Below are 20263 nucleotides of genomic sequence, written 5' to 3'. Positions count from 1 at the left end.
TTCATTACATTACATGTCCTTACCATGCCAATCAAAGTGCTCTGCAGAAATACCATTGTCATAGGTGAGTATGTTTCAACAGAAGCTGAAGCAGATTTCCTGATTTACTCATATGCCAAAGCCAACAGCCTTTTGGGCAATGCTGTGTGGGACTATGCACTCAAACAACATGCAGCTGTCATATCAGGATGACGAGCGGCATACTGGATAATTATCATGCATTAATGTAGAATGACTGCAATTACTTGGAAAACATTAACAGCCTAGTGTGGGCCCCTCAGGACTCGCACTTTGGATTCAATAGTGTCACCTTGTGTTACCAGCAGACTGGCTGCAGTCAAGCATGTAGAATGGCAGTATTAACTACTAAAATTACTTAAAATAATGTGATTTATGCCTTATTTTTCCAAAGGTCTTTGGTTCTTCGAGATCAAGTACTTAACCCTCTGTGTATTTTTCCTTGAATATAACTAGAGCATTCACTTTGGGGGTGTGGGGGAATGCAAAAAGGTCATAATCGTAAGAGTTTCACAAAAGCAGCAATGCTGCTGACTTCCAAGATCTAGAATAACTATACGGAAGTGCACTTCTACCATCTGTTAAAAAAAACCTGCCACTAACAGGTTAATTTCTTTCTGGAAAAAAAAAGATTTTTTTTTTTCCTAGGATCCACCACCATTCTGACTTACACTAAGGATTACAAATGGAGCAGGTCATAAGAGGCTGCAAAAGCTTCTCTATTTGCTACTAAATTACGCTAAAAGAGAAGTTAAATAAAGTAAGATTGCCCAAAATCTCCTCCTCTGGCTCCCCTGCCCACCCCCAACCACGTCATCAAATTGTAGTCTGAGTCATCGGGAAAAAAATCCATCAAGTTTTGCAGTTTAAGGATCCTTGCTAGGACATAACCATCTTCTACATGTCTTGTAGACATGGTCCTGGGCCTCGGCATCTTCTTTTCAGTATGGAGAGTTCTGCCAGGATTTCATCACTGTCTTTCATTTCACTCTTTGGTTTTTTTTTCATTTGTCACAAAGTAGTAAGTGCAGAAGGATCGTTTTCTGCCTCCTGAAGTTTTCACTTTCAGAAATGAAACTGGGTACTACAGCTTGGCAGAAACAGTTTTTCTCACACCGTTTTTCCAATTCATCCTGGATTTACCAGAGTAAGAAATCCACACATGGTTTGGAGCAGGGAACATCTGGATTTAATGCACTTCCAAAGAAAAGGTTAGTTTGTGTGAATGTATGAAAAGCACTAGAGAGCATTCCTTATTCTTTCAGCTTGCACAGCCAGAATAGTTTGTTGTTTTTTTTTTAATTATTTTTCATGCTAGAAGCATAGTACTGCATGCTCAGTGAGGACAGGAACCGCTGGAGCAGCTGGACAAATCTGACATCCTTTCATTTAAACTTGTTGCATGTTATCTGGCTGCCATGGAAGTTTTATGGATTGGAGAGACTTGTCAGTCTCTTGTTGTTCAACCACAACACAGGAAAATCCAGAAGCGCAAAGTCCGTAGAGAGTTTTGTGTATCTGTCTCTGAAATCCATCGTGCTCTCCGAGCTTTCAGAGCGTAACCCTTTATGTTCCAATAGGACAACAATAGAGACGATAGGACAACAAATTCAGACAATGACAGTTGTTTCCTTGGGAGTGAAGGATGGCAAAAAAGATGACGCCATTTTGATTCCAATGTTATTACTAATGATAACCACTAAAAAGCTCCTATCATGGGAGGAAATTCCTGCTCCCCATAACTCACTCAGAAAGGAAAGTAAGAGACAAAGAAGCTGTGCCAGAAGGAATTAGTGTGTTTCACTGCCTTAGCCCACATACTGTTTTTTCTCTGCCTCTGTAAAGGATCTGACATTTCAGACGGTGCACTTCCATTTGATTTCAAAATGAAGTCTTCTTTCACCTGAGGATCCTGAAGTCCAAGTGCCCAAATTAAGTCCTCTCCTTTATCCACAAGGATACTTTACTACCAGCTTTGAGACGGACTTGTCTCTCTGAGCTTCCCAGTAAAAGAAAAATGATCTCTGCTTGTTTCCTTCAGTGCTTTAAATGCAGAGAGCATTTCTGCAGCCGACATCTCCTGCCATGTGGACATACAGATGGTTAAGAAAGAGATAATGCTCTTCTCAACACAAGAGCTTTCTTTCTGAAGCCTCTATCCTGACGCTACCGTTTGTCCGGAAGGAACTTGACTCCCTCAGGTGATCTTGGTGAGAAAACTGTAGAAATTCCCACTTTCTAAAGATGTGCTGTAGCCCAGTCATCATCTGGAGGAGAGAGAGGTCTTTGTGCCAGCAATCTAACAGCAGCTGGCCTTTTGTCACTAAAATGCATGACATGCAAATGCTAGCGTGCTTCCCAGAAGCACTCCAAGTTACGCTGATGTGAGATGGAAAGTTCCCCCCACGCCCTGCCCCAGAAGCCCTGTATGACAAGAGAGAAGAATTGTGTATTCAATGAATACACCAAATGCTCGAAAAGCGACTACTGTTCTCCCTGGTACCCACAGCAGGTGCCAGCTGACTGGCGGCTGTCTTCGCAGCCCAGATCTGGCCAGCTAGGTGTTGGCAAGCCTTTAGCAGATTTTCTCCAGTGAATGCTAGCAGTTCATTCTTGTGCACAGGTGAAGGAGGGGGGGGAAAAAGGGAGGGGGACAGAAACCCGTTTACATGTCCACTGATCAAGGCTCTGTTGCGCTAGGGTTGGCTGCTCTCCGCTGTGGCACGGCGCGGCGGAGGCTGCAGCGGCTCCGGCTAGGAGGGCTCGGCGGGGCAGCAGCACTCACCTTGAGGTCGCGATGGACTACGCCCATCTGATGGCAGTGTAGCACAGCCTCCAGGATCTGCTGAATGCAATGACTGCATGCAAACACCAGGGGCGCGTGTTAGTTCCAAGCGTGCACCGCCCGCCCGCACGCCCGCAGCCAGGCACGGGGCGGCGGCGCGGGGCCGGCGGCAGCAGCGGGGCGGGGGCGGCGGGGCCGGGGCCGGGCCGTGCCGTACCGTGCCGTGCCGTGCCGGGATCCCCGCTCCGCCCCGCGCCGCCGCCCCGCGCCGCTCAGAGCACGACGGCCTCAGGCTGCGCCGCTGCGGGACCCCGCACGGCAAGGGGCCAGCCTCGCAGGCATGCCTCAGCTCGGCTGCCTTCTTTGCTTGCAATTTAAGTTATTATGGTTTTTAATGCGAATTTTGTAAAAGGAAAACTGTCGGGAAAGCACATGGATTTTGCCAATAATTCGCCGATGAGGTTGTATTCAATCTTTGGCACCCTCTGCACTTTCCCCTCCTGTCATTACTGACAGCTCTCTCGGAGGCATTACAAATTGTTGCGGCCATCAATGTAAGGAAAAACCCCGCTCCAAGGCCAAGCGAGGTGTTTTAGGTAAATCATTAACTTCTCGCGGTCCAATTCAGCCCGCAATTAGCATCACTTGCCTGAGGGTTCGTCATACTCTAATGCAGCAGTGTGCGACCGGTTGTTCTGCTACTGCAACCCAGGGTCTCAGAACAGAAGTGGCGTTTAAATCTGCAAGCTGACATACATCACAGCCAAAGTTCACCTCCATGTGCGTACACAGCGATACATGGACAACCTTAATAGAATACCAGACACGTTCGATCGACAGCATGGGATAAATCCAGCGCCTTGGAAGGAGACAGGTTTTTTGGCAACCATTCCCCCTTTTGCCATGATGTATATTAGGCCTGTAGACTTGCAAACTGGAAAGAGGCATCATGCATTATTTTTTCGTCTAGTTGTTTTGAGGGTGAGTAGGATAGGCAAGGGAACATCGCAGACAACCCACCCTCTGCCCCTACCCAGCGGAAAAAAAAACCCAAACTCTTATATCCAATTGATGGGCACCAGATACTGACCTTCAGGTCTCTGTGAACTATGCCATTTAGATGACAATGATTAACACTTTCTAGAATCTGCTGTATACAATGACTGCAAAGATACAAGGGCAGAATGGAAGGGAGAACATTTTAAAGGCACATAATCACATTAAATACAAAATAAAATAAAACTCAAAAAAAAAAAAAAAAAAAAGAACAAAAACAGTATTACACCTCCTGACAAGTCTTGATTGCACACTGAACTGGAACAAAACAATGTTGAATATAGAGATATTTCCAGCTCTAACACATCCAAAAACAAAACTGAAAAACCCAAAACCAAAACAAAACAAAAAGAAAAAACGAAAAGAAAAAAACCCAAACAAACCAAGAAAGACATTTAACATGGAACGTATGACACCTATGAGACAGAATTATTAGATAGTATTTTCATTCAGCAGTATGGAAGCTTTTTCCAGTTTCCAAAAACTGCTACAGGAAAAATAAAGTTAAGGCAATAAAACAATTAGTGATATATTTTGGTTTTTTAAATTTTTTACAGTGAAGTTAGCATTCCAATGAGTACTGAAACAAGAAAATGCTCAGAAATTAAATGGTATACAGAAAACAAATTAAACAAAAAAAGTCAAAAGCCAAGGAAAAGCAAAACATTTCTCATTTTGAATCTAATGGTTTCTTAAAAATTATTAGTAGAATAAAAGCCAAGTCATTCAAAAAGGTGGCATGCATTTTCATTTAAAATATCATCAAGAGCTAGTTTAGGAGTCACTCATGAAATGGAAATCCACATTAAAATGTAAACAAATGTTTTATTTTGGTGCTTTAAATAATTTAATTAGCACCTATTTTTCCATGCCCAGGTTTGCAAGTTTTGGCCAGCCTACAATGCCAAAAAGCACAACTACAGTATTCATGTTTTAGAGCACTGGAAGTTTTTTAGATGTTTTTTGGCACCACAAGAGCTTATAAATTTGTTTTTAAAGATATCCTTGTGGCAGGAGTTAGTGACTGTAAGTAACACACAGCAGTCAAGGGCCAAGGATTTGATACGGCTCATCCAAAACGTTTTTGACCATGGAATTCAGAAGGAATGGCCATAAATCAGTAACCGGAGCCCAAGCCTGAAAACCCTTTCTTATGCAAGTAGTACACAACTCACTGAAACTGACTGCTTGTATGAGTAAAGACTACTTGCATGAGTAAGGGCTTGCAGGAACAGAGCAGTGTTACAGTCTCAACATATGCATCTGTCAAGTCCATTAACTATTTCTATAGGGATACACACACACACGCACTATATATATAGATATATATATACACACACACACGAATATATATATATATAAAAAAATACAGAGATGCATGGTAACGACATATTCCACATATTTGGTCACCTTTTTACTGAATATATAAAGTGCATATATATATCCTATATATATATATACACACACATGCAGAGCCCCTTCCAATATGTCATAACTTTAGAACAGAAAAAAATCATTGCAATTTTTCTTTTTAAATCACAACTATCTCAAAAACACACAATGACACCATATGCTGGCCTTTGGCATCAATATTAGAAAATTCGATAGAATCACAGCAGGCAAAAAGTAATTCAAAATTTTTTTTAAACATAGCTCCTCTCCTTCTACCCCACCTAAAGTACTGATTCTGTTCTCTTCTGCAGTGTGTTTTTCTATGTGGTGTTCCACATTTCAAGGCTTAAAAGTGATGGTATTTCTACCATTCCTACAGAAGTTAGTAAGAGCAATAAACAGTGGAAGCTTCCTAATAGTCAGGGTAAGTTCCCTGTTCATTATTATCCTACTTCTGTTGTTTGGGGCACTTAATGCTTTCAGGTCATCTGCCAATTAATTCCTAATGTAAAAGAGTAACTGAAAATTATATTCACTAAAAACATGCGGTGGTGTGTGACTATGGACACACAAAATCATGAGGCTTCTTTTAATTTATTTTGAGATAAATTTTCTGTTGAGAGTGTAGTGGTAGAACATATTTTCTTTAAAGTAATTGACCACAATCTTTAAGATTCGTAATTATAGAAGAATATTTAAGATTTATTATTGTATGAGGGCAAACAGATTGAGATGAAAAAATGGCCCTGATACTTTATGTCAGCATGCAAATTATGATAATCGTCAACTTATTCTTCAAGTTTTTCAACAAGCACTTGCAGAAAATTGCTGGAGATTTTGTATTTGAGCTCAGACTATGAGATGCACAGTATAATTGCTTATTGATGAAACACAGCAAAAATGTTTAAATATAAAAAGTAAATTAGTACTTCTGGACTGAGAACAAAAATTATATTTAATGTAAAATTCTTTCAAGACCAACATGTATCTCAAACTTTGATCAGCCAGTGTAATAATCCCTAACTGAGAGAGCTGAAATGTTATGTCCAGTTTGCAGAGGAGAAAACTGGGTAATATTTTAAATACTTCACAAGTTTACTTTAACAAACTGAGGTCCAGTTTTGGCTTTTTCAGATCAGCAGACGTCAAGACTTCATACGAGTTCTCTACCACAGAGTCATGAGCTCAAAACACCAAATAGTGCCCTTCCAAGGCAAAGAGAACTCTATGAGAAATCCTAGAGTCTCACAGACTGTGCTAGCCAAACTGATGCCAAACACCATGAGAGATTTAAGTAACTATCCTAGAATTATTAAAGGTGACATTAGAAAAACAAGTGACTTACCTGGCATCTGCTTCACTATAATATTCTCTTGCGACTATATCTTCAAACAATTCACCCCCAGTGACTCTGTTAGAAAAAGCAAGATGGGAAAGGAGATTTCAGAAGTGAAAATGTGCACCTTAAATTAACTTGACAGGGAGAAGTCAGAGAAGAATAACTGAAATATTTGTACAGAAATGCAAGAGGTTTTGACCAGCAAGGTGAAGGAGCTGAAGTGGAAGGTTTGTCCATCCAAATCATTGTGTGAAAAAGGAGGATGCGGTGGAAGAACAATGATAATGAAAAAATAAAGGCAAAGAGCAGCAGCTTATTGGGCAAGATGCCATACATCATTTAAGGATGTCAAAAGTAACAATAAAACTACAAGAATAAAGGGAACTGATCAGCCAGGAAAATTGTGGATCAAGTTCAGAACAGTTCAGGATCAACTGAGAACTGTAAGCTAAGACAGACGTAAGAAAGGAAAATACAATAATGCCAAAAAGGGAAAAAGGCCTTTATGGGTAGGTCAAAACACAACAGAGGGGTACCCATCTGCCAGAGTGGCTTGCTTTTTGTGCTTTTGCTAGAAAGATCACTCAGTTGGAAGGACAGCATCAGGAGAAACAAGAGTACCTTAATCAGTTCAATGGCAGATTTTTTTTTCCTAGATAATTTTCAGTTACCTTTGTCAAGAAAGTAGGAATAGGTTAGTGAAAGCTCCACAAAATATTTTAAGAAGCTTCAATAGTATAAGGGAAGAACTGTATGATCCAGAGGACCTTTAACGGAAGCAACTGTGCCTGGTTGCATACTCACTGTACAACCAGTGGTTTAATATTAGGAAGTAGTAAAAAGAAAGAAAGCTGTGCTGTTAAAACCCAAAGATGACAGTCCGGAATGAGTCACCAGCAGGATGCTACCACAGTCTTGGAATGCATGTGAAATAAGGTGGCAGCAACGTCCTTACATACAGCAGTGAACCCCCTCCTCATATTGTACACAGTTCTGGTAATGTACCTTCAGAAAAGGTAACTGAAACAGCAATATGAGCAGAAAAATTGCTACTAGGCTGTCCTTTCACTTACTCATCATACCTTCTTGGAGAAGCAGTCAGTTTAGCTTGGCAAAACAAAGTTTAAGAGGGATGAAAAGAAATACTGAAGATAAAGAGCATTAACCATCTTCTCCATAGAGGAGAGCTGTAAGGGACAATATTGGTACAATAATAAATAAGCATATGATACCTGTGAATAAATACAAGGTTAAAATCATGCAGAGTTTTCTAACCACCATAAACCTGGTGTAATTATATGGTTTTTGGTAAAGTAACTGAGACAGGTACTCTAGTTTTAAGGTGAAGATTGATGAGCTTTTAAATGAAATCATAGAACTTGGCTGCCTGTGTCAACAAGAGCATGGACTCAAAGAAAAAGGAAGACTTTTCCTATACTATACTCATCATTTCTCTTTTATGGAATACACTGTCATACTTTCACAGCTAAATACAAATCTTCATGTATTCATGTGCTGTACTGAATGGTTGAAAACAGATGCAAGCCTTGGAAATGCACAAAATGTGAGGTATCCAAGTGCACAGCCTAACCAGAGCACCTAAACACAGCCTCAACAGACAGGCTGCACATGTTAGTCTGATTCCTGCTTTCCAAAACCTTAATCCTACTGATATGCCCACATAAATAATTCCTAGATGGGACATCAATGTTCCTGTTTCATTACTGTTTATGAATGTAGTGAATTTTCATATAGCATATTATATTCTAAATTCCCAAACGTAAAAGCTAGTGGGCTACAAGATGCTTAAAGATCAAGATGCTTTAAAATCTACACTACAACAAATACAATTATTATTGAATACAATTAAATTTAACAGGATTTAAAAATTAAAAGTGAGGATACTTGGAATCTTCAGAAACTTAACATTCATTTGCAAATTGCTGTACTAACACTTATAGTGTTACAAAATTGTTTCAGTCATTCAGTCACATTCGATGATGACAGAAATGACCTGCTCAACCAGCAGCATAGCTCCTTTCTTTGAGAAAGCCAGTTAAAGAACTTTATTTTCAGGTTTCCATTTACATTTGGGTTACATCATCCTTTCTCTGAGTTGTACCTTACTGACATCCCTTTCAGGTAACAGAATGCTATTTTGTACAAAAGTCTGCAATCAAATCTGGAGGTGGTACAATAGCTGGTTGCTCATCTGTATTCTTTCTTTTTGTCTTTTACCTTCCAGAAACTGGCTTTGGTTGCTGTAACACAAAATGTTTGATTGATATATATTTTGACATTCTTTGATACCTCATTTTTGCATATATATTTGCCTACCACAGTTCTGGTAAAGAGGAATAATTCTCACTTTGTGATGAATGAAAAAACAAAACATCCTTTGATCTTATTCTTCCCTAAAACACTTTATTTTTGATCCAAGGGAAAAAAAAAAAAAAAAAAAAAAGCTGCTGTCATCAAAGTGCATTTCAGTGGGAGAGAACATTGAGCTGATGCTTGTTCTTCTCAAGCACAGAGAAAAAAAGGGATATGCAGTCTTATTTGCTGACACTATACGCTTCCTTGGCATTTGTAACTTGCTAAACAATGAAAAAATAAAAGCAGGAACAGAGCAGGTGGATTTCACTGACAACCAACCAAGTAGCAAACAATTCCCATGCTCTGTCATTCTGAAGGATACATTAGGAATAATTGTCAGAAGACAGCTAAATGGCCATAATGAAGGAAGGTAGCGCTAGGGACTAAGAGAGGCCAGAACTCACCTGTATTTTCTGAGCCTCTGACTCCAAGAAGATAGTTATAGCCATGTAAGTGGCCTTTGCTCATCAAGCGTGCATGAGCAATGTGCCCTTGCAGCAAAAAATGTCAACTGCATCACGATATAGGACAGCTAGCAGGTTGAAGGAAGCAATTCTTCCCTTGCATTTGGCACTCGTGAGATCACACCTGCAGTACTATGTTCCGTTTTGGCTTCCCAGTTCACGAATGGCATTGCCATAATGCACTGTGTCTAATGGAGGGCCACCAAAATGTGTAAGAGTTGGAGGCATGTGGAGAGACAGACAACTAGGGTTCTTCACCGTTAAGACAGGAAAGCTCAGGGGAGATTGTACTGTTGTCAACAGTTCTTTGGGTAGATACACAGAAACACCATGAAAGGCAACGCACAAGCTGAAACACTGGAAATACCAAATAGATTTAAGATTTCTTCTTCCTTTATTCTGATTATTTACTATGCATTTGCTGCTCAAAGAGGTTGTGGAATTTCCATCCCTGAAGATATTCAAACCTTGACAAATCCCCGCGCCATTTGATTCAAGAAGGGGGTTAGGCCAGATAATCTCTAGCGATCTTTACCAACCTATGTTATCCGCCGATTTTATAAAGAAAGAATAGAGCAGTTACCAATATACTTATTTTTATACTCCATACAGTTTAACACCAAAATGGCTACAAAGCATTCTACTCTTTATTAGATGTCATTTTGTTAGGTGGGTTTCTCCCCCCTGTATGTTTAATTGTGAAACACGATGGCTAGGGAGGGACCTGAGACATCTATCACGAATATCAACTACACACATAGAAGAGATCCTTAGTTACAAGGTCCTCCTTGCCTAGCGAAGGCCAAGACCTGAAATGCAAGTGTGATGCATTCTTTGGAGAATGCATGACTCTGTTACCAAGTAGGAGCACCAAAGTGCCTTACATGGAGAGGGGTGCCAAAATTGTCACTCTTGGAGGTTTTGCTGATCAACAGAAATGCTTAGGCTGATCTCTGAAATCAAATCACACAAATAAATGAAAATAGAGGACTGACAGTTTGGCTGCTACTTCTATGAAACTTGTATTTTTTCCCTAGGCTAAAATAATGAAAAACTGATACATTGTACCATTCGGGTGGGGCAGCAGTCATACAGATTCTAGTCTGTGTACTTAAATTAGAAGGCAACTACCAGTATAGTTAAGATCTACAAATATATCCAGGTAGGCTATAAACACTGTAAGTGAAGACTGTAAAGCAGGGGATAAAAAGTAAAAAAACCCAACCAAACAAAAAAACCCAAACCAAAACAAACCACAAATAACTTTGGTCATTTGCTATAAAGCTACATGAACAGCTGCCAAGCTACTTTCTCCCCACAAGATGAAAATGGGAAGTAAATCAATCTCAGTGCCTTTCTGATACAGATTTATTGTTGACTTCAGTGAAGTCCTGTTTCATGACAGGACTACATGCTATGAGCTCCAGCAACTTTCAGGGTACAAAGTAAAAGCCACTGGTTCTCACAGATTATTATTGTCATTTCATAATTTTCTGAAGAGTGTACTAAAATGGCCACAAATAAAGCACATGGGTTTGTTTAAACAAAAGAAGTACAATCAGCATGTAGAAAGACCAACACCCTCTGCACCAGGTATGTCTTTCAGAAAAACTGCAGAGAGGGGGAAGCAGGAAGATTCCACCTACAAAGGATGCTATTTCTATTTACCCCTCGGAAGAGGTACATTAAGAAGCCATTTGTAACTGCTTCATTCAACTGACTTTCTACACTCACCAAAACAAATTACTGCATTTACAGCGTTAAATGCCACAGTCTGTTGTTGCAAACATTTGTAACGACTTCATGTACCATATTCGACTGATTAGGAAAATTTACAAATACAAGATTTTTAAAAGGAATACCCAAGTTAGCAAAACTAGCTAAAAAAGGCTCTGCTGATGATCACACTGGCGTTGTTTCCTCCTACCTTACATTTCTTATTTCCTAAATTGCTTTCATAATGAAGGTGCAAGGAAGCAGTCTTACAAAATTACAGTGGACATACACTTTTTACATTTATCTGTGACCTTTCTACTTCCAAAAAAGAAAGGTTCAGGCACTTAGCCTAGGCAAATGTTGTTCTGCAATTACATTTGGGGGTTTGGGGCTACTTTTGTTTCTTCTACTCAGTACAGTCCCTCTGCTTGGAATTCAACAGCAATACCAGGATTCTTAATGTACCAATTGTTGCTTCTCATGACATCCATTAAAATGGGAGACACTGAAAAAAGAGAATCTCATTGACTTGCACAAGAGAGTCTTCAAGTGATACAGCTGTTTCCATTCAGATACAGCAATTAATACTGACGGAATTGATTGGATTTGAACTCATCTAACATCATTAACAGTGAAGAAAATCTCATTCGTGCTTAGCAACTGAAATGGGCTGACAGAAAGATGCAAATCCTAACTACAGTTGCCTTAACTAATATGGGAAGAGGAGTAAAAAGCTTCAAGTCCATTACTAATCTTACAATGCACATTTTATTAATCTGCAAATCACTTCATTATCTCTAGTGAGCGAAACATAAGAGAAAGAAGTCCTTTGCTTGGGAGAAGTATCACAGAAGGCTATCTTAGTTAATTTTCTAAAAGATGTAGGACATACTGGTAGATCAGTAAGATGCCTCTATTCCTTGGCAGTGACATCAACAAGACCTGGAAAATCCTTTGCCTAGTCAAGTGCAAAACAACCTTTTTTTTTTTTTTTTTCCCCCAGAATGATACTGCCATGACACAGACATGGGGAGTCAACAACCGAAGACAGATTTTATATTTTTTAAAAAAGTATGTGTGTATGTGTATATATATCTATATCTATATGAATGATAGGTCAATACTTCGGTACATCTGTTTCTTTCCTGTGGAGGGCTTCTTACAGGAACACCCCAACACTGCATTTTTTCAGCAAGCACACCTTTCATAGTTCAATGTCCAGTTTCCACATGGATTTTCAAAGATGTGCACCTTCCCATTTTGACATTAGAACTCTTCACCCAAACGTACGCCTGTAACAGAGTACCTTAATCTTTTTTATTCCTTAATCTCTTTTCTTTTTCCTCCAGACATAAGCGCAGCTATCGCTGAGGTATACAAGAGTGAAGCAACAAACTTCTCCTTCAGATTGCAGACATCTCTATCACAATAATTCAAAACAGATTATTAGAAATTCAAAATAGAAAGTGACAATGATTGGTTTTCTCTGTTCACAGAAAACCCAGTCTTCCTCTTCACTTTCTTATGTGGGATGCAGTCTACAAGAAATTTCTAAAGAAACAGTTGAACTGAATCCCACACAGTCTGAAAGAAATCATTAAGATAATGACACGATGGTGTGCGTGGGTGGAGTGACAGTGTTACACCACAGTCAGGCTCCTGTTGAATAAAAATAAAATAAATAAAAGCATGTACTTGGCCTTCATATTAAGGAAGTACATGAGGTACCTTTTCTTGTGGCAGCAGTTTTGCGTACGTTTAAGCAAGCCACTAACCCACATATTTGTAACTGCATTAAAAGATGATGTTTCACTAATAAATAGTACTAAGGAGCATTAAAGCATTAAAGAAGTAACTTACGTCTAAATGAAAAATTAACTGTCAAAAGCTATCCTTACTGTTTAGGCAAAAGTTCTTCAAGAATGAAACATGTTGCTTTTCCAAAGGTAACTATCAGTTGGTACAGTCACTACCTCTACCATTTAGACTTTAGTTCTTTTTTGCAGAATAATTCATTTTGAGAAAAGAACCAAGCCACATGATCCAAACATAAAACACTGTATTATACATGTTGAAGAACTCTTTTCTTTGAAGAGGATGAAAACAAAAGCCATGCAGACTTTCCAAATGAACAGCATATGTCTGTGTCTGTTCCCATGTTTGTCCTGAACGGGACTGACGGGAAACAGAGGAAGCTCCTTCCAGCCAGTGCAGAATGCTTCCTGCAGAATCTAGTTTTCTGCCAAGATGGTATCTCTGGATTAAGTATTAATTTTTATTGAAGAATACAGGCTTCTATTTGTTCTGTTACTATCAAGATATAGATAGTGGTATCTACAACTTTAAGTTCTTCAAATGCCTTCTAGTTCACATTACAATCGTAATCTCCTGAGATATGTCTGGCATTATATATTGAATTTAAGGCACAAGCAGCCTAACTGCAATTACAGTAGGCCATAGTTTCTAACAGTACAGTAGTGCAACAAAAAAATAAAAATGCCGCCAGTTTATAAAAGGGATATTGTCCCTAGAAATAGGAACTCTGCACGCACTTCTTGGAAATGTTCAGTATTAAATTTTTTTTCCATTTCCACATAGAAAGATTTCCTTTGTAGTCCTTAAAAAAAATGGTGAAATAAACCCCAGTGCATGTCAGAGAACAAGTACGCATGTTGTGCCCTAGAGCCATTACCAAGTCAGAGCAGTTACCTGGGATATATACAAATCAGATATATCTTCCTGTTGAGCCCAGTTAGGATTTGAGTACTGAATGCCTTCACTGCAGATAAGACTATTTAGTATTTTTGCATTGCTAGTCTGAAACCAAGTCTTGAAGAAGCCTTCACAGATTTCTTTAAAAAAATCAAGTCAGAAAATAAACCAGAACGTAACCTGAACATGAAAGCACAAAACTGACTGGGGAAGACCTAGGTTTTAGTTTACCTATGCTGAAGGCAAGTATTTCAGTTAGTATGCTTAGAAATGAGCTCTTCCACATTTCTACGGGAAATAACACATTCTCATTCCAACCAGCAAAACCACACCAGGCCTAAGAAAGCTCAGGGGCAGGAGGGGGGGGGGGTGAGGCAAGTGCATTGTTTGTCAAAAACATAAACTGCCCTGGAAAAATTTGCAGTTGAAATAAGATAATTTTAAGTAATTAAGTCAGTTTTGAAAGACAATTTCTAATCATTCATGTTTTCCCATGCCCAGAACCAAAAGCACTAACTTTTTGAGTGGAGAAGTTTGCCTGTCCCTGGGAAGAGTGAAGAACATCAGTGTCTCTTTTCAAGTTAAGAGTCTGAGACACATACTTCGTGTTGTCACCATCCCTTCTTCCACTGAACAGCCTTATCTAGAGGAAACAAGCTCCACATAATGCACAGTCACTACCTGAACAACTCACAAGACTCAAATTCCTGATGCAAAATGGGAAGTAAGTAGGAAACTTCCTTTTTATATGCTGGGCATTTTATATTTTGAATGGTGTCAAAATGAAACATTCTATGTATCAGCAAGATATGAATCAGGAATAAAGTACTGAAAGAGTCATTCCCTCTAGGAAACTCAGGCTTACCTTTCAATCCAGTGATGGGGATTTTCTGTAGAGAAACTATTGTTCCACGTGTTTTTTTTATGTTTCCTTTACAGAGAACTGGCTCCCAGCAAATTATTTTTTCTGAGTCGTATGTTTGCTTAGCTTTGGCAGATATCATGCAACTCTTACTTACATACCTAGATTTTACATTAAAATCCACTTCAGCAGTGGCCCCACTTATTCCAAGTTTTTAATATGGAATTCTTACAGTAACATTTATAAATCAGCTCTTCCATATGCAAATGACCAGCTATGTTAGTGTCCTTCCAGCTCAGTTTACATCTGTTTATCCAACTCACTGCACCAGAATCATGCATTTATCTTGTGAGTTTGAATTTACATCTAAAAGTTTCAGTAACACATCCCCAACATGCTAAATATATGCAAAACACATACTTACAAGTCAAAGACTAAGTAATGGAATCCTTCTTCTGATATGCTGTCATGAAGCCGCACTATTGAAAGGGGGGAAAAAAAAAGATAAAACACCAGTCATCTTTTCCATGTCTTTAATGTCTCTCTTTGATTTTGGGGGAGAAGGGAGGATTGTAATTCTACTGTAGAGCTGGTATTGCATCTGTGTCTGTTCTCATCTGTCTTTGGTTTTGTTGTTTGCTTTTTGGTTTGCTTTTTTATTATCTACCTTCAAAATAGTCTTTTTCAACAGGTAAGATAAACAAAAAGACTGTACATGCAGCTCATTGTACACTTATTTTTAAAGGAGCTCTGCTTTTGCTATGTCAGTCATTTCCTACCACCTCCTGCATGTATGGGCACATACACACACGCTGTACCTTGCCTTTGTCCTTTATGCTGAATCATGACTTAACAAGTACTAAAAGCTCAGGCAGACTTCATCTTAACATACTGTATTAATATGATTCAACTCCCTTTTTCCTAGGCAGAACCTCCAATCAATCTTTTAAAAAGCATACACAGGAGTCCCCAGTCAATGGACTTTTATTATCTTGAAACAGTACTCAATCTCATACAACTATTTTCTCAGCAGTATTACATCCTGAAAGTTGTAAACAAAACATGATGAGAAAAGAAAAAGGCATGATTAATCACAGATTTCAGCAGAAAAACTTTAAGGGCTATGTTAACAAATTCCATAATCGGACAACAGATGCTGATTTTGAAAGAGAAAGCGCCACTGCAAACTAAAAGCATTTGCCTCTACTAAAATAAATGGGGTCAAGAAGGGAATAAGTTATATTCCTGCTCATATTTCTATTACATAGAAAGATATATTTCCCTCTAATCTTCTTACCTGCCATCCACTTCAACCACATGAATGGTGAAGAGTCACAAAGACAGAGATCTCCGGGCAGACTAATGCCCACCAAGCCATGCTGAACTTCTACAATGGCAGCCAACAGCATGGCTGAAAGACTAAAGGGAAGGGACTGGGACTACCCACCACCCGGCTGTGGGTGCTCAGCCAGACCTACAGACAGCAAGGGTGGGCAGGAGGAGAAGAGGAGCTGGCACCTGGAGGTGTGCCAGCTGAGCAAGGTAACTGCCTCTCATTAAATCACTGTGAAGAGCGATTTCCTGAAAGATGTAAGATGCATGAGAGGACTTGCCAGAAGCAAAAGGATGCAATGTCTAGAAAACAGTCATTAGCTTTCCCAGTGCTTGTCACAGCTGACAGACTTACAGCATCCTAATGATTAAAACCCCATGTCATGTTGACATACACCTATATATCCATAACTAACATTTTCCCCAAAAATGCATTAGTCATCTGCAGAACCTTCATTCTGAATGTTAAGAATTTAAGTCACATCGTGGTAGAACTATGAATTAAGTCCTGTGTTTTTTCTTAATTACTTTAAATGAAATGGCAATTTCCAAAGCTAATTTTTCCACAATACATGAAGCTTTGTCAGTAATTTGATCCAAATCATTAACAGTTATAGAATCAAATAAAAAAATCAGGGTACCCTAGGAACTGCTTCATGTTGAAAACTGAGCTGATGAAGGAAGTGTAAAAGAAAGTGATTTGCAGATTTCCCCTGATTATAGCTTTATGTACTAACCATTTTTTATAAAATACATGACATTTTAAAAAAACCCAAATAAACATTACTTTTTTTACTTAATAATATTTAGCCCAGGGAAACATCTTGTGTTTACACAACACTGAAGAGAAAACCATGTCTTGGCTGACTCACTGTCCAGAGCTCGTGATGATTCAGAAGAGCCAAGTAGGTCTAAATCAGAATTTGTGGTTTTGGCTGGTTCTATATTCTAGATTTGTCTGAGTTTGTACAAAATGCAAGCCTTGAACATAAAACACCAAGGTAACAGTTTGCTGCCAAAAAAAAGTCCCACAAAAACTCAAAATCAACTTACTTTCTTGTTGTGTTGCTCGAGTTGAGATTTCAATAACCCCAAATGTCTGGTCTTTAAAGCAAACCAAATGTGAGATGCGCACCAAATACTAGCCTAGAACAGTATCCTGAAATTTCTAGCTAAAACAGAGACCCCTAAAACATCTGGCTTTAAAGTACACTACTTTGTACAGTAGCGTCAAAGGTACTACCCATGAATGAGTGCTCAGAAATGGGATTTAATTACAGACCTTTGGCTATGTCACAGAGACATAACATAATCCTAAAAGTAAATTTTGGAGTGCAGCAAATACATTTTGCATATACCTCTCTGAAAAAGTTTTAAACTTCGCAAGATTTAATACATAGCAAATTATAGTGTTTGATAGAAACTGCCTGTTCCTGAAACAGATTAGTAAGAACTCAAAGCATGTTTTTTCTGTGAACACTTTTTTAATTCAAAGCAGCATTCCCCTCCTCACTGCTCACAGTGCTAGTAGCATTCTATTCAAACAGGCTGAAGCCTTCATATTCAATTTCTCATATCGTGTATGGATATTGAGAGCTCCCAAATACAGTTCTGGTGAGACAGAGTATTTGCTGCCAACCGCTTTCAAAGAGCTCTGAAGCATGTAAAACAACCCAGATTTTTGAAACATCTTTAGGGAATTGAAACACTGTATTAAATCTTAAAATTTAGAAATGAAATCCACCTTTAAGGTATTACTTTGGTATTAAAACCAGACAGTCTTGGCTGGAGCTTGTGGCTACAAAACAGTAAAAAGCCTGTGTTCATATGCATACTTACTCAGGTTTTGCGGTTCACTTCTGCTGCAGTGTGTATATGCTAGCAACCAGCTGAATCAAAGGACTGTATTATTTAATTACTGCTGTATTTTTTAAACACAGAATGACCTTCTTACATGCATTTATGAGAAGGTCATCTCCTAAGTAAGAATGAAGTCAACATGAACCTACAGTCATTAAGGCACCCTTTTAAAACTGTGACCTTGAAGAGACCAAGGTCACAGGAAAAAATAAGCTGCATTTGGTTCAAGGCTGTACAAAACCCCTTAACCTCTTTCTCTCTCTTTTTTCTTTTTTCTTTTTTTTTTTTTTTTAAATAATCATGCCTACCACTCGTACTGCTAGGAATATCCATATTTCTGTCTGCGATAAATACTTTGTATTTATACAAAGCAAACAGACGCTATTACAGCTATTACATATAGGTATCAGCAGCTCTGTACAGAATAGTAGCATATTCCTAACATGTCATAGAAGAGAAGTACCTTGCCCGACAGCACACAGCATATCAAAACTAGAGCCAAGAGTACAAGTTTTATCTTGGGTAGAGGCATCTGTCACATCCCTGTTAATAAGCAGACCAGCACAGCACCATGTGAAGGGGCTTCTCAAGCTCTGCTACCTGCCTGAAACAGGAGGTGCTCCTGCTTTGTCACATCCTTTCCTAGAAGAGGGCTTCTTTGTTTGGTGTTGCCACAGAACCATAGCTCCCTTCTGACTCGAAAAGGGTTGCAACTTGAGACTATGTTTTTTCCTCAGCCGGGTGATGCTATTTCCTTACCAGCCAAATTCTAGTCTGACATGTCCATGGGGGAATCTTCTTCAAGGATCACATTCATTGTTTTTCTTTCCTCCCAAATGTCTGAATCATAGAAGTGAGATGGGACAAATCCTTCTCTGAATCAGGATCACATGCCCCTGATTGTCTGTGAAAAGGAAAACAGGCTGAGGCAGCCAGAGAAGATCAAAACTGCCTTTTGGCAAGTGCTTATGTTGGCTTCTTCAGTCAGTTCAGATACAGTGTTATGCCAGTAAATCTGCTAGGTGAAAATCCCAAATAACCATGGGCAAAGGCAAAGAATCTGTGGTGAAGACAAGACAGCTGCAATCCAGAGCAAAGGGCACATGACAGCACAGAGGCAAGTAAAGTATTGCCCAGACTTTGCTACTGCGTTTTGCATGCAACTCAGCTGGGAAAGACAAGGGATGTCGGGATGACAATTTGAGAAGCTATTCACAAAGTTTAAGAGGTGATTCACTACACAAAGTATTCGTGTATTCACCACAAGTATATATAGTTCTTTGCACACACGTATCACGTGCACACAGGCACGACAAACCAAAAAGCAGCAATTACAAAGATTATTCATCCAGTATGAGAACTCCCATCACTAACCCACACTACAATTCCTGCTTCTGCAGAGACACATCAGTAGAAACAGTTCCATTTTTCTTTTCTGAAAAGATTACAGTTAGACCTAATCATTATTAATTGGAGTTGTTTCACGAGTGCTGTCATGAACAAACACATCGTATGGTGGAAAGGACACAAGAGTAATTACTTCTCTCCTCCCGCCTGCTGTAGCACTGTGGTCGTTCTCCTCCAGTGGGTTACAGAGGAGGCGTTTAACCACCTGTGACAACAAAGTTGTTGCTCTTCAGCAAACCACTGAAAATGCCTGACAGGAATACAGGGAGCAACAGCTCTTTCTTTTGGAAAAATACTATAAGCCCACAACAGATCAGAAATATCCCTTTGGGTTCAGCACTGATTTTCCTCTGAAATACTTCCCAATCACGACTCTGCAATAATCATTACAATAATTTAAGGGAGAACTCCTATTAGCTTTATTAGCTTGATATTTATCCATTAGTGCGGCCGAGCTCCAATTAGACTGAAAAGTAAAATGATCTCCTTTATATGGCTTTTTGTGTTAACTATAGTGTTTTGTGTCTATTTTTCAGAAAACAGCTTGGTATAATGGCCAAGCAACCTTAATATCTCCTTTCTGAATTTCTGCCTTTAAAGAAAAAAAATAATCAAAATAATAGTGTTCCGCATACTTTCAATGAAAATCCAATTCTTCCAGGTATGGAAACAAGTCAAACAGTAAAGTCAGATAAAAGTTCTTCAGGATAAAGATACTAACCCTATCTAAACTATTGCCTAAAATATTTATTTTTGCAAAACTGCTGAATGATAATTTGGATGAATTTGGCATCTGGATTAGTTCACATTACAAAGACAAAACATCTGAGAAGTCTGAACTTCAAACAGAAGTCACGGTCCCAGTCAGTACAGCAGCTGCACAAATGCGCACCAAGATGTCAACCTGTCGGAGTGTCAGTTTATTAGGGAAGACTCTCTCCGCG

At 39.1% G+C, this 20263-nt stretch overlaps 1 protein-coding gene across 25 annotated transcripts in view; it reads right to left on the bottom strand.

Moving 5' to 3' along the window:
- Positions 1-20263, bottom strand: part of CAMK2D (calcium/calmodulin dependent protein kinase II delta) — a 159391-nt gene that overhangs the window by 52639 nt on the left and 86489 nt on the right. For 18 of the 25 annotated variants that reach the window (XM_040584771.1, XM_040584618.1, XM_040584584.1 and 15 more), the window contains 3 exons: positions 15145-15199; positions 6597-6662; positions 3894-3966 (listed from right to left, as the gene is read on the bottom strand). In XM_040584771.1, coding sequence (XP_040440705.1) covers positions 3894-3966; positions 6597-6662; positions 15145-15199 — 194 coding nt within the window. Of the gene's footprint in view, positions 1-2803; positions 2877-3893; positions 3967-6596; positions 6663-15144; positions 15200-20263 lie in introns of all 25 variants that reach the window. The other 7 variants (XM_040584593.1, XM_040584699.1, XM_040584718.1 and 4 more) reach the window with 1 other exon arrangement.

This window comes from Falco naumanni, chromosome 1, assembly GCF_017639655.2.
Source record: "Falco naumanni isolate bFalNau1 chromosome 1, bFalNau1.pat, whole genome shotgun sequence".
Taxonomy (NCBI): domain Eukaryota; kingdom Metazoa; phylum Chordata; class Aves; order Falconiformes; family Falconidae; genus Falco; species Falco naumanni.
The sequence above is the reverse complement of the archived record's forward strand: the minus strand, read 5'-3'. Positions and strand labels throughout refer to the sequence as shown.